The sequence below is a fragment of the Danio rerio genome, chromosome 6 (genome assembly GCF_049306965.1).
Source record: "Danio rerio strain Tuebingen ecotype United States chromosome 6, GRCz12tu, whole genome shotgun sequence".
In the NCBI taxonomy this organism is placed as follows: Eukaryota; Metazoa; Chordata; class Actinopteri; order Cypriniformes; family Danionidae; genus Danio; species Danio rerio.
In genome coordinates this window covers 4997501-5011163 of record NC_133181.1, presented here as the reverse complement: position 1 = coordinate 5011163, position 13663 = coordinate 4997501, and the positions used below count along the sequence as shown (strand labels likewise).

The window sequence follows — 13663 nt, the reverse complement described above, 5'->3', positions numbered from 1 at the left end:
AAAGGACAGAGACATGCATGGAGAGAAGGCAGATACATGTACATGCTGTAAAGTGGTCACTAAAGAAGCACGGTGAAGTTTATTTGCAACAAACATATAGTGACAGTTAAAGGAACACTCCACTTCTTTTGGATTTGGCAGCTCCCCTAGAGTTAAACTGTTGAGTTTTACCTTTATTAAATCTATTGAGCCAATCTCTGAAGCCGCCTTTTTAATGCACATAACAAGCGACAGACTGGAAGCCATTCATTTCCAATGGAGAGTAATCTGAGAGCCGAGTTCTGATCATCTCCGCACGCAGAAAATTCGGATCCGATTTGAGTTGCAGATCTATTACAATATTTGAACTCCTGCGACTAGACCATATGTAACAGTCGACCGAATGTGATGTATTCCAGTGTTGTCCAAGCAGATCCGTGCCCGCGAGATGAAAAATAGGATTTTTTTCGTAATTTTTTGAATCCGAAAATATATCAATATTAAAAAATCTTTTCATAAATGAGTAATAAAAAATAAAATTTTTTAATATTTATTATATGTATGTGTATTTAATAATATATATATATATATATATATATATATATATATATATATATATATATGTATGTATGTGTATGTGTGTGTGTGTGTGTGTGTGTGTGTGTGTGTGTATGTGTATATATATATATATATATATATATATATATATATATATATATATATATATATATATATATATATATATATATATAATTTTATTCTTTTTGGGAGGGGGAGCTGTGCCCCAGTAGAGCTTTATGTCTAGCAATGCCCCTGGTCTTCACATTTCCTACAAAGTTTTTAAAAATCTATAAGTTTCTAGTATTCATTCATTCATTTCTTCATTCATTCATTCAACCATAATGAACGCATGGAGAATAAAGGCTCTTGCTTTTGCCCTCCTTTATATCAACCACTGTGAGAATCAGCTTCTCTCCTATAGTGCGCAACAAAACTGAAAATTCTGTGCGACTGCCACAAGGGGGCGTATTCCGACAGTCGGTCCAAATGTTGTGTGCAGTGGAAAGACAGCTCAAGTCTGGCGGAAGCACTTTCAGCTTAACTTAGCATTCATTCATTCATACATTCATTTATTTAGCTTCAGCTTAGTCACTTTACTTTTCAGGGATTACCACAGCAGAATGAACCACCAACTTATCCAGCATATGTTTTATGCTTAACCATTGAATTGGATTACCCTCTAGCAGCTCACTCAAAGAAATGTAGAAAGCTTAAAATCATTTTCCTGTTTAAAGTTTTTTTTCTGTGTTGATTTGGCTAGGAACTATACTCTCATTCTGGCATAATAATCAAGGAACTTTGCTGCCGAACCATGGCTGCAGCAGGCGCAAGGATATTACAAAGTTCCTTGATTATCACGTCAGAATGACAGTATAGTTCTTATACACATAGGCCTACAAAATAGCAACTTTTCCTTTTCTGTATGTCTTAGTACACAACGTAAATACAAAAGAGTAAGCTTTAAATAGAAACATTATTGAAAGTCTGTTTTGAGGTAGATGCTAATGGTCTAATCTGATTCAATGATTTATGCTAAGCTAAGCTAAAAGTGCTCTCAACGAACCCGAGATCATCTGAAGGGATTCAAAAATGGCAAAACTCAACTATTTAACTTTTGGGGAGCTGTAAAATGAGCCCATTTCCAGAAAAAAAGTAGGATGTTCCTTTAACAATCTGAAAAAAAAATAGTGTTAACACACAACACACTGTTCTTTAAAGGCAAAGAAAAACAAATACATTATTGTAAACATTTACACAAGAAACTGATCGACGAGGTGAATTCTCTCATGTGCAAAAACACACGGAAAATCCTGCAACTGAACACACAGTCAGTTAAACGACAATGAACTAATCTAGCTTTAGATTCAGACAGGATCTAAAACACACACTGTACGCAAGAGAGAAGGTCATTCTGCAAATATCCTTCAGCGTCAACAGAGCTCAATGGCAGAGCTTTGGAGGAATCCAGTTCAAAATCCCAACTCAATTTTCAGGATAGCAAATAAATATTTCATAATAGATCTATCATCTATCTATCTTTGAAGTTGCTTACTAATAATCACATTTAAATCATTAATACATTCCTACACTGTTTACTTTTTGGGAGTAATGATTTACAGTACAATTATATAAAATCAGAAATAAACATATTTTACAGGCAAACTAAGGTTAAATGCATTTTAAAACAAACAAACAAACAAAAAAATAGTCTTTATTTTATATCTATAAAGAATGCTTTGGAACAATGGGGCTCATTTCTGAACTCTATATTTACTCTATAATTAACAGATTAAATCCACACGCACCGTGATCATGGAAAGTAGTGTATGTAGAGCTGCTTACCTTACTGTTCTGCAGGAGTCGGGTCAGATGCTCGAAGCAGTTACTGTTGAGGAAGATGGCCTGCAGAACGGGCCGGTCACTGCACTCAAACATGTCCTGAATGGTTTCTAAATACAACACATTACACGATTCAAATTAGGACCTGAGAACAGGTGATTAAATAGGTCAAGACATGGATTATAGTTTTTTAATGATGGGTACATGCATAAAAAATAATTAAAATAAAATAAAGGTTAAAAAAAACTAATAAAATAAAATAAATAAAATATAAAAGTATAAATAAAAATAAAACAGAACAGTGAAATAATAAAATGTAATAAAATAACAAAAATAATAAAAAAAATAATAAAAACAAAACAATAAAATAAAATCAATTTAAAATAGATAAAAACTTAATAAATAAAAATATACTGTATAAATATAAAATAAAGAATAAAGAATACACAAATATAAAAAAATAAATAAAAAATATAAAATGAATAAATAAACAAATATACAAAATAATAAATTAAAATATAAAAAATAATGTAAAATATATAAATAAAATAATAAAAGATAAATTAAAATAAATGAAATCAGAACAATAAAATAATAAAATTTAATAAAATAAAAAGAAAATGTAAAATAAATAAAAACAAAACAATAAAATGAATAAATTTACAATCAAAATAAATTTAAAATAAATAAAATAAAATATACTGTATAAAAAATTAAATAAAAATAAAACAAATATAAAAAATAATAAATTAAAATATAAAAAATAAATAAAAAAATGAAACAATAAAATAATAAAAATTTATAAAATTTAAAAAATTACAAATAAATAAAAACAAAAAATAAAAAAATAAAAATTTAATTTAAATGAAAACAAATAATAAAAATAAATAAAAATAAATAAAATTAAAAATTTATTATTTGGCAGGTTCATTTTAAGTGAGTGATGTATTACTATTACTATTATAATTTTAAACTCTCATTTACACCTCTGAAAGATTGGTTTGTCCACGGCCTTTTGCAAAAAGTAAAACAACTGAAGTTTAGTGTAGAATGACAAATTATGAGTTCTTTTACTTTTGATGTCATCCATTAGGCGTCTTAATGCCAGTCAGCGGGCCTTAGGCTGAAATGATGAATAACTATTCTGTTGATATCTTGCTCTACGGCTAACAAAAGCTTTTGCCCATTGATACCTTAATTAAAAACTGTAAATAATTTAGTTGTTCTTCAAAATGACATATCCTGGATCAACTGACCGAGCATGTTGACTTGTAACGCCACAAAGCGGCTCTCCCAGTGGCGTGAGCGTGGTGGTGCCGGTCGACCTTTGACCTGTGCAGCAGCAGCGGGGTCAGAGTTCAGCAGTTTAAAGTAGCTCTCCAGCACAGAGCTGATCTCCACCTGTCTCTGGTCAGAGCTGCTGGCCAGGAGTCGGTGCACAACCTCCCTCAAACAGCCCAGAGTCAACAGAGCCTTGCGGTCCGGAGCCTCACTGTCCCAGTCCTCTCCATCTCCACCACTGCTCAGACAATCGCCGGCTCCCAATACGCCCATCAGCACCTCCATGGTGGCCGGAGAGATGGCCAGCAGAGCATTGCGCTGACCACAGAGAAGATCGTGTGAAAAGAGGCACAGTGAAAGAGAGGGAGAGAGAGTTATTGTGACTTTATAGTCTGTTTTATGTTTCAAACTGAGCAGCAAAGTTTTGGATAATGGGACCAGTTTTTCATTGACTGCATTTAAACATTTTATTTTGTTTACCTATTTCTGTTATTTTGTTTATATGATGAAAAATGACTAACATAAAACATAACATATAATATCTAACATAACATAAAAAAAGCATGAAATGAAACATCAAGTAAAAACATAACATAAAACTAAAATAAAATAAAACAAAAATATAAACAAAATAAAACATAAAACATAAACAAAACAAAATTACATATAAAACATAAATTAAAACATAAAATAAAAAAGCATAAAATAAAACAAAATAAAACATAACATATAATAAAAATAAAATAAAATATATAAAACATTAAGAAAATAAAACTTAAGATAAAACAAAAAGCATAAAATAAAACAAACATAAAATAAAACAAAAATAAAATAAAAATATAGCAAACAAAATAAAACATAACTTAAAATAAAACATAAAACATAAAAAAACTAAATAAAATAAACATAAACATAAAATAAAACATAACATAAAACAAATAGCATAAAATAAAACATGCAAATAAAACAAAAATAAAAACACAATAAAATGTTAACTAAATAAAACATAATAAATCAAAAAGCATACAATAAAACAAAATAAAACATAACACAAAAATAAAATAACATAAATTAAAACAAAAAACAACATAAAAAAAAAAAAATATATATATATATATAAAAAAAATAATAATATATATATATACACACACACATCCTCATTTTCTGTATAATTTGTAAATGAAACAAGGTTATTGTTGTAAAATGTTGTAAAATGTTGTATTTCAATGTGTACAAACTGAAAACAAAAAAAAAAGTATTATGGAAAAAAAATTCTTGCATTTATTTAAATACAAAGTTGTTATTAGAAGAAATATTGTGGAAAACAAAGGCATTCAGGTACCGCCCACCTGTTGCTTCCACTCGCCATCCCTCCTGCCCCACCCCCCTATGATCACTCCAAGACAAGACTACATCCCCTTTCTCACTAACCTCTCAACATGATTACTCTGAGTTACTAAATAAACTATAATAGCAAACTCGGTTTTTATATGTGTTTTGGTGCTGAGGATCTGAGCTCACCTGTCCACCCGCGACGATGGCTCCAAACAGATGCAAAAGGCAACATTTAAGACTGTCTTTCAGATGCTCGCTCTCCTGAAAACATTCTGAAAAGCACACACACACATAAATAATGAGCACATGTCTGGGCTTTATGCAAATATAGTGGCAAAAACAGCCTTTTCTTTTCATCTCTCTTTCGGTTTCACTTTACTGTCCTCTGTCTGTACACTACAGAACATATAGAGCTATGGTTTTTATTTTTCACACATTCATCACTGTGGTGGAAAGCACCAAAATCCTTTAAGGGATAGTTAGGCCCACACGGAATCTGTGCGGGTAGAAATGCACAGATGTTTAGCCCATCATTAATTCTTCTGAACTGGAATAGCCCTCACCCTCCTTCTCACACTTGTTGGATAAGAAATGTTCTATATTTTATGAAATTTGAAAAAATTAGGTACTCTCTTCACCAACCTAGCACTATTTTTATTAAATTGTGGGAACCCCTTCGCAAACATGTCCAAACTCTTCAGGTTGACCCGGCTCCTTCTGATTGAGTCCCTCCCCCCCAATGCCCAGCTTTTACGGGAAACTTTTTCTGGTCAACACATCGTAGACTTGTTTTTTCTGTATACAAGATTGCACTAGTGTTGGTGTTTTTTATTTATTTATTTATTTTTATTACTATTATTTTTTTGTTGTTATTTTTATTATTATTATTATTTGCTCAAAATACTCCAGTGTATTTGCTTATTGTTACATGTTTATTTCTTTGTATATTTTTGTAATGTTTCACAATGTATAAATAAACCATTAATAAAAAAAAGAATTCATCGATTTCAAATTTTAATGGAGATGATTTTGCAGGGCAGTGCATCTGCATGTCACATGAAAAACCAAATAGAAGTGTTGATAAACACAATGTAGGACAGATACAAGTTAAATAAACAATGCTTTATGGTTTTCTGTGGAGACTAATAGTATCCAGGCACAGAAATCCAATAATTAAATATAAGATAACACTGTATAGTCTTCATCTTTTAAATAAAGACAATTATTCATTGTTAATAATGTAACGTTTTAATTTATTGCCCCTAAATGGTGTACATTTACTTGAACTCTTACAAAGGCCTTAAAAATATCCAAATGAAAATCTTTCGTCTTTTAAAGTCTCAAAAATGCAATGAAATGAGTTTCCCAGTTATTATCATCCCAATTTACCATTGCAGATCTTTGGATGTGACTATTGCATATTCACACACTGCAATATTGACGTAAAAAGTAATATATTGTGCAGACCTATTCTACAGTACCTTTCTTTGTGTTCAACAGTGGAAAGAAACTCAAATGTGTTTGGAACAAGTTGATGACAGAATTAACATTTTTGGGTGAACTGTCCCTTTAATGCACAGGTACACTGATCAACACTTGTTGTATGTGTGTGTGTGGCTAATAAATGTGACAAATGGTGTGAATTTACAGCACAGAAACACTGAGTCTGCTTTGTTTCGAGAGCTCTGGTAATGTGCCATTGCTGAAGGCCAAAGGATAAAGCAGCAGATTTAATCAGTAAATAAACAAACCACATGCCCTATAGGGCTGATCCAGAAGTAGACTTACGGTAGAAGAAGGGCACAAACTCTACAGTGAGCGCCGCGGCTTTAAACTTCTGTCTGCTTCTTTCCACAGTACTGAACTGCTGTCTGCAGGGGCAAACCAACACAAACCAGGGTAAACAGAGTCATTATACACACTTCACTTACTGTCAATATACAGTAATATCACACCGTCATGGAGCATGCCGTAGAGCAGCTTAATGACCTACAATTACTTGAAGCACAGGCTTATTTTTGGTGATAAATATATTCAATAAAGCCATAATAATTGCACTATTTAAAGTATTTCCTTGCTCATACAATTACATATTTTAATAACCTAACACTTTTGCATGACTTCACTGTTCTCTGCTGTCAGTTAATGGTCATATGAAAGACAGGTATACAAATATAAAATATTTCACATCTTTATCATTTTTTTGAATATGTTATTATTTAAAACCTTCATATTTAATAATTATCATTTCTTTTCATCAACTTATGAACTGCACCAAATATTTCAGATTTAGTCTTTAGATACAGAACTTAATATTATTATTAATATAATTATATATTGTTTACCAATATTATTTAAAACAAAATAATATTTATTATTTTTGCTTCATTGTTGTTATTGTTTATTATTATTATTATTAAATTATTATTATTATTATTAATAATACAAATATTATTATTATTACCACAACTATTACTATTATTTTCATTGTTGTTGTTGTTATTATCATCAATAATAATAATAATTATTATTATTTTCATTATTATTATGATGAATATTACAATTATTTATATTATTGTCATCATCATCATTATTATTATAAATATTAGTGGTAGTAGTAGTAATACAATTATTAATTGTTTGTCAATAATTGAAAAAAAAAAAAATAAATAAATAAATAAATATATATAAATATATATATATATATATATATATATATATATATATATATATATATATATATATATATATATATATATATATATATTATTTGCTTTATTCAAGCCATTATTATTTTTATTATTATTTTTACTACTACTACTACTATTATTATCATATTGTTACTAGTAGTAATAGTAGTAGTAGTAGTAGTAGTAAGAGAAGTAGTATAACTATTATTATTAATATGTTAATATTGTTGTTGCTATCATCATCATCATCATTTTTTATTATTATTACTATATTATTAATCTTAATCTTAATAATATTATTATTATTAGCAGTAGTAGTAGTTGTAGTAGTACTATAACTATTATTATTAATATTTTATTATTATTATTATTAAACTTAATCTTAATATTATTATTATTTAATTAGTAGTGGTATAATTAATATTATTACTCTTATTATTCTTCTCATTAATATTTTTTTAAATCACCATGAAAGATGCAAATTGTTAGATTTTTTTTATATTTTTACATTTTTTTTAATTATTATTTAAGCATTTGATTAATTTTACTGTGCCTTTTTCTCAAGCCCCAATTACAAAAAAAAGCTTAAACAAATCAAGTTTAATATCTTAAGATTACTTCAATATAAGAAGAAGAATATAAATATTTATTACATTCATTGTAACATATTACAAATAAATATGATTTAAGATAGTTTTATCACTTTACAACAAAACGTTACGCTTAATAAAGGGGCCGTCTGAGCTCAAAAAAAAAAAACTTTATGAAATGATTCTAGCTCAATTTCTAGAGCCAAGTTACCTGTCCTCAAATAACCTTCAAAACACAAACAAACACACACATTTAGACATTTAGTAGAAGGAGAAACAGAACCTGTAGAACCAGATAGTGTGTGTATACCGGTCAAACACAGCTGCTTTATTTGTGTTGATTTATTCCGTTTTGACTGTGCATGCACTAATTTCAGTGTGTCATGTTACTAAACAGCAGAAACCGGCTCTGGTTTGAACAATGTTTTAGGTTAGTCAGAAAATAGCATATAGCAACATATTTACCCCTCAAACATAAACTTTCACACACCGATCCTTCATTACCGTGGTGTTGAATAACTCCATTAGCCCATTAGCATTTCAGATAGCACACGCTGACAAATCATTTACAGCAGAACCATGTATTACTTGTTAAAAAAAGTCAATGATTCACTCCTCAGTAAATGATTTTGATTTCCAAATCCAACAAGCTCCACAAACAACAGCAGTTTATTCTAGATTAGCAGCCTAAGAATGTTCAATTCGGCATGCACGAGGAAACTTCTGGATTAGCACATGCTTTAACAAAGAGATTAACAGTGCTTCCGGAGGCAACACAGTGGCTCAGTGGTTAGCACTGTCACCTCACAGCAAGAAGGTCGCTGGTTCAAGTCCCAGCTGGGTCAGTTGGCGTTTCTGTGTGGTGTTACCAATCAGAGGACGACCTGCTGAAGTGCTTTCATAAGTGTGCGCTATATGCATTAGATGTTCAGCTTATTCTGTCAAAGAGGACTTCTGGAGATATTTGTGAAAAGCGGAGCTGTGGGATTAATTGTCGGTGCTTTTCTCACCCATGAATGCGATGCCTCCAGTTGTGGTAGGGATCATACAGACTCTCGCAGAAGGCCAGAGCGTGACGGACAAACTCTTCTGCTTGTGTCTGATCGGCCAGCTCCTTCTCTTTTGTCTTACTCTTCAGCTAAAGAGAGGGGAAAATGAGTTGTGGATTTACATCATGACTGAAGAAAAGGAAAAGAACACTGAAGAATGAAGGGAAAAGAGGAAGAAATAAGAAGAAAATTAAAGGGAAAGGTGTAAAAAAGAAATTAAAACAAGAAAGGAAAAGAAATAGGTAGAGGAAATGGAAAATAGAAAGGCAAAGGGAAAAAGAAAAACCTGAAACAGAGAGGAACAGAAAAAAAGAAAGGAAAGAAAAAAAAGTAAAAGAAGAAGAAGGTAAACGATGGTAAAACAAAGTGGAAGAGGAGTGCAAACAGGAAAATAAAGGAGTAAACATATATAATTAATAAAAAAAGGAAAATAAGGAGAAAACAAAAAGGACAAGAAAACAAAAACATTTAAAGAGAAATGAAATAAAGAAAAAAGGAAGACAAGAAAATGAGAGGAAAAGTACAGAAAGGATAAGAGGAAAAGGAAAATAAGGTAAAGGAATAAAGAGAAAAATACCCAAAAGGAAATGTAGAGGGGAAATTAAACAAAAAGGGAAGGACAGGAAAAAGAGGAAAGCATGTAAAGAAAATGATGAGAAAATCAAGAGGAAGATCAGTGTAAATAGAAAAGGAGAAAGGAAAGGCAATGAGTGAAAAAATGAAGAGAGGAGAATTACAAGAAAAAAAGAGAACTTTGACAGAGAAATTAAATAAAGAAAAGACAGAAGAGGAAGATGACAGGAGTTGAAATAAGAGACGAAGAGCAGAGAAAAGAATGTAAAGTAAACAGATGAAAATAAAGTGGAAGTGGAAAAAAATAGCCTGGAAGAAGAAAAGCACAGGCACAAAAAATGCTAAGAAAAATAGATTGAATTAATTAATTTATTAAATGGATGATCCAGAGGGTATTGTTAAGGCTTGGTTGTGTTTATAAGATGCAAAGCAACGTGTGCTCATGTTTTATTTGTAGAAAATCATGTTATTTTTTCCATACATCTCACTTTGATTATATACAGCTACTCAGCTAACATAAAAAGACCGTCATATTTACTAGTTCCTCTGAAGATCCGCCCTCAAGAGACTCTGATTGGTCAGCTAACATGATGTGCTGTGATTCGCATATCACGCCCCTACAATCACGCGATTTTGCACTGTGTAAACACTGTCAGTCATAAAAGCTGCTAGTTTGTGCTTGAATCTGACAGAAAATGACACAAGAGGACATGAGACAAGCGGAACCTCATGCCTGTCAAAAGTGCCTTTACATATTTGGAAAAAGCATGTGTAAGTATGAAGCGTTCACATATTTTTTGCGAGTTTGTTATGCGAGATGTATTAAGGCAGAGAAAGCCACCGCATAGAGAGACGCTGCAGCGCTGCTGAAGATTGTGGGTGTGTACAGCAGTTTGACGGATAAATATGAATTTGTAGCTAAATTTTTAGCAGTGCCAAACAGCATTTCCGGTTGTTTACATCCTTGTTTACGTCCTCAAATAAAAGCACTTACAGGTTGTGACTTACAATCCACAGCATCTGCAATTATGGTGGGAGGAGTTTTTAGCCGAATCCAGCACTGAACTGGAAGATTCTGGAAGTTCTCCTTTGTCAAATGCTAGCTGTATATTTTTTATACTTCTATGGAACATGATTAAAATTAAACTGTAAGCACTTCTCGCTTTGTGTCGTGTCCTTTGGAAGCTCAAATAACAGAGGAAGCCCTGTGGAAATATCAGCGTTTGGATGCCATTTTAGTTTTCTCTGCTACATTACAGCACTACAGCGCCTATGGCCACAGCCTGTTGCTGCGCAGGGTAAATGCGCATGACCTGAAGCATTTGTGATCTTACTAGCACGAATGTATTTATGTTTTATTTTTTGTAGTCCCCAAATTCATTCGCTGTAGGCTTTGCTAAGCTAACTCTGTAAAAACCAATATGTCCCTTTGCATTGAACTGCATCCATCTGCGTCTTTCAGAGATGTTGTTTATGTTCACACAGCTACATTACACATAAAATAAAGTTTAAATGATATCGTAGTGGACCACCTATTTAAATGGGGCAGCTCCTTGGCATGAACCATCTAATTTTCGAGGAGGTCTCAAAAATAAAAGGAAAGCTAGAGAAAATGAAGAGAAAGGGTAAAGAAAACGTGAATAAACAGGAAGTAGGATGGGTGGATGAAAAGGGACAGTCTGAGCACTGTTAATTAATGGTGAACTACTGAAGAAGTGAAGAGGACAGATGTTTTAGCCAGTTGTTCTCAGACCTGCTGGATGTAAAGAGTCGTCATGTTGATGATGTGGTTTATGTAGGAGCAGGCGCCGATCTCTTCCACATTAGACAGGTTCCTGTCAGACACATCACACAGCTGTCAGTGTGGAGAAATTGTGTGTGTGTGTGTGTGTGTGTGTAGCTGTACTGGACACATCATCGTATGACAGGGCCATTAATTCTAGCTGTCAGAGAGATTCCCTTGCCACCCCATGACGATAATTCACACACTGACTGCTGCTGAAGCAGGACGTCCAGCTGACACTACACAGTCTTTGTGTGTGCATAAGGAAGTGTTTGAGTGTGTGTATGGACAAATTACAACAAAACTGTACATGCATCTTAAATATATTTACAGAGAAAACCAAAATTGCCTTAGGAGTTACAATACTGTGAAAAGGTTTGGGGATATTATGCTCACCAAGGCTGCGGAGTTTAAAATAAAACAAAATTAAATTACATTTAAAAATTAAAAATTTAATAAATTAAATTAAAAATATAAAATTAATAAAAAAAAACAGTAAATTAAAAATTTTTAAATCAAAGATTTTTTTAATAAAATAATTAAAATATATAATAATACAAATTTATATTAAATTAAAATAAAATAAAAATGAATTTATAAAATATATATGCTAAAATAAAAACATAAAATATATTAAATTAAATAAAAAATTAAATCTAAAAAATGTATTAATAAAATATGAAATAACTAAAATAAAATATAATATTAAATAAAATATAATATATAATTAAATATAATAAATTTAAAATTAAAATTAAATAAATTTAATTAAACTAAATTTGATAAAAATATTAAATATAATAAAATTAAATAAATTAAACTAAATGTAAAATTTATTAAAATAAAAATGACATTAAATAAAAAATCTAATTATTTGTAATAAATAAATAAAACATAAATAAAAATACAAAATAATAATAATAATATAATAAAAATAAAATAAAAATGCAATTAAAATTGCTATAAATTAAATTAAAATAAAATAAATAAATTAAAAATAAATCCTAAAATAAAAACAAAATAATAAATTATATTAATTAAAATTGATAAATTAAATATAAGTATTAAGAAATTATAAAATAAATGCTAAAATGAAAACATAAAATAAAAATATATATTAAATTAAATTTAAATATAAAATATATACAATTAATAACAACAAATTTAAATAAATTGTAATAAAATTACATTATATAACATTAAATTACATTTAATTACATTTTTTTTTAAATCTGCTTTTTGGTTATATTTTAAAACAGAGTTTATTCCTTCAGAAATCATTCAAATATGCTGATGTGCTTCCCGAGCCCAAACTTTTGAATGATAATCTGTGTATGGAGAATACATGGCTTTTTAACTTCTAAAGATTTGAAAGATCCAAACATTATAAGCTCAAATGTCTTCCCTATGGCTGTTTGTGTCTACATATAAGTGGCATTCAAGCAATCAACCTGTCAGACACTAAAACGTGTTGCTGAAATCAGAAACCGTGCACAAACCGTCAGCAGCAGGTGCTCCGAGAACTCATGAAACATTCAATAGGATCACGAGTGTCCAGTTTCTGTTTTCACTGAGCTTAAAAGCACTTCATATTTTCATAAGAGACTCTATATCCAAACGCTTCAAGAGACTCTTTGTATTTTAGCTAGTTTGCCTTTTCAACCATAAAGTTGATCTCTTTTATTTCCCCCTCGTCTGACCTGCAGATGACGATGAGAAACTTGAGGAGCAGGAGTGCCAGCGTCTGCTGCTCGGGCTCCAGGCCTTCAGATGCTTTCTGCACACACTGGAGGAGCTGCAGACGCAACACCTGCAGGATGTTATCGGGCAGCAGCGTCATGACCGGCGGCGTCTCCTCTGACCTGCAGCACACGTGTGTGAAGAGAAGACATCAGAAATTAGACATTTTTTTAACGTTTGGTAAGGCTAGTTTCAGCATCGATACCGCAATCCTACCTGGCAACATTTGTCTGTTAATTTTCA

The 13663-nt window shown here is 31.0% G+C and overlaps 1 protein-coding gene across 6 annotated transcripts in view; it reads right to left on the bottom strand.

Annotated features, from left to right (window-relative positions):
* nbeal1 (neurobeachin-like 1) overlaps nucleotides 1-13663 on the bottom strand; it is a 121748-nt gene that overhangs the window by 77194 nt on the left and 30891 nt on the right. For all 6 annotated transcript variants that reach the window (XM_021476984.3, XM_021476985.3, XM_073953561.1 and 3 more), the window contains 7 exons: nucleotides 13381-13542; nucleotides 11651-11732; nucleotides 9286-9413; nucleotides 6784-6866; nucleotides 5182-5267; nucleotides 3636-3978; nucleotides 2383-2489 (listed from right to left, as the gene is read on the bottom strand). In XM_021476984.3, the coding sequence (XP_021332659.2) occupies nucleotides 2383-2489; nucleotides 3636-3978; nucleotides 5182-5267; nucleotides 6784-6866; nucleotides 9286-9413; nucleotides 11651-11732; nucleotides 13381-13542 (991 nt within the window). The remainder of the gene's footprint in view (nucleotides 1-2382; nucleotides 2490-3635; nucleotides 3979-5181; nucleotides 5268-6783; nucleotides 6867-9285; nucleotides 9414-11650; nucleotides 11733-13380; nucleotides 13543-13663) is intronic.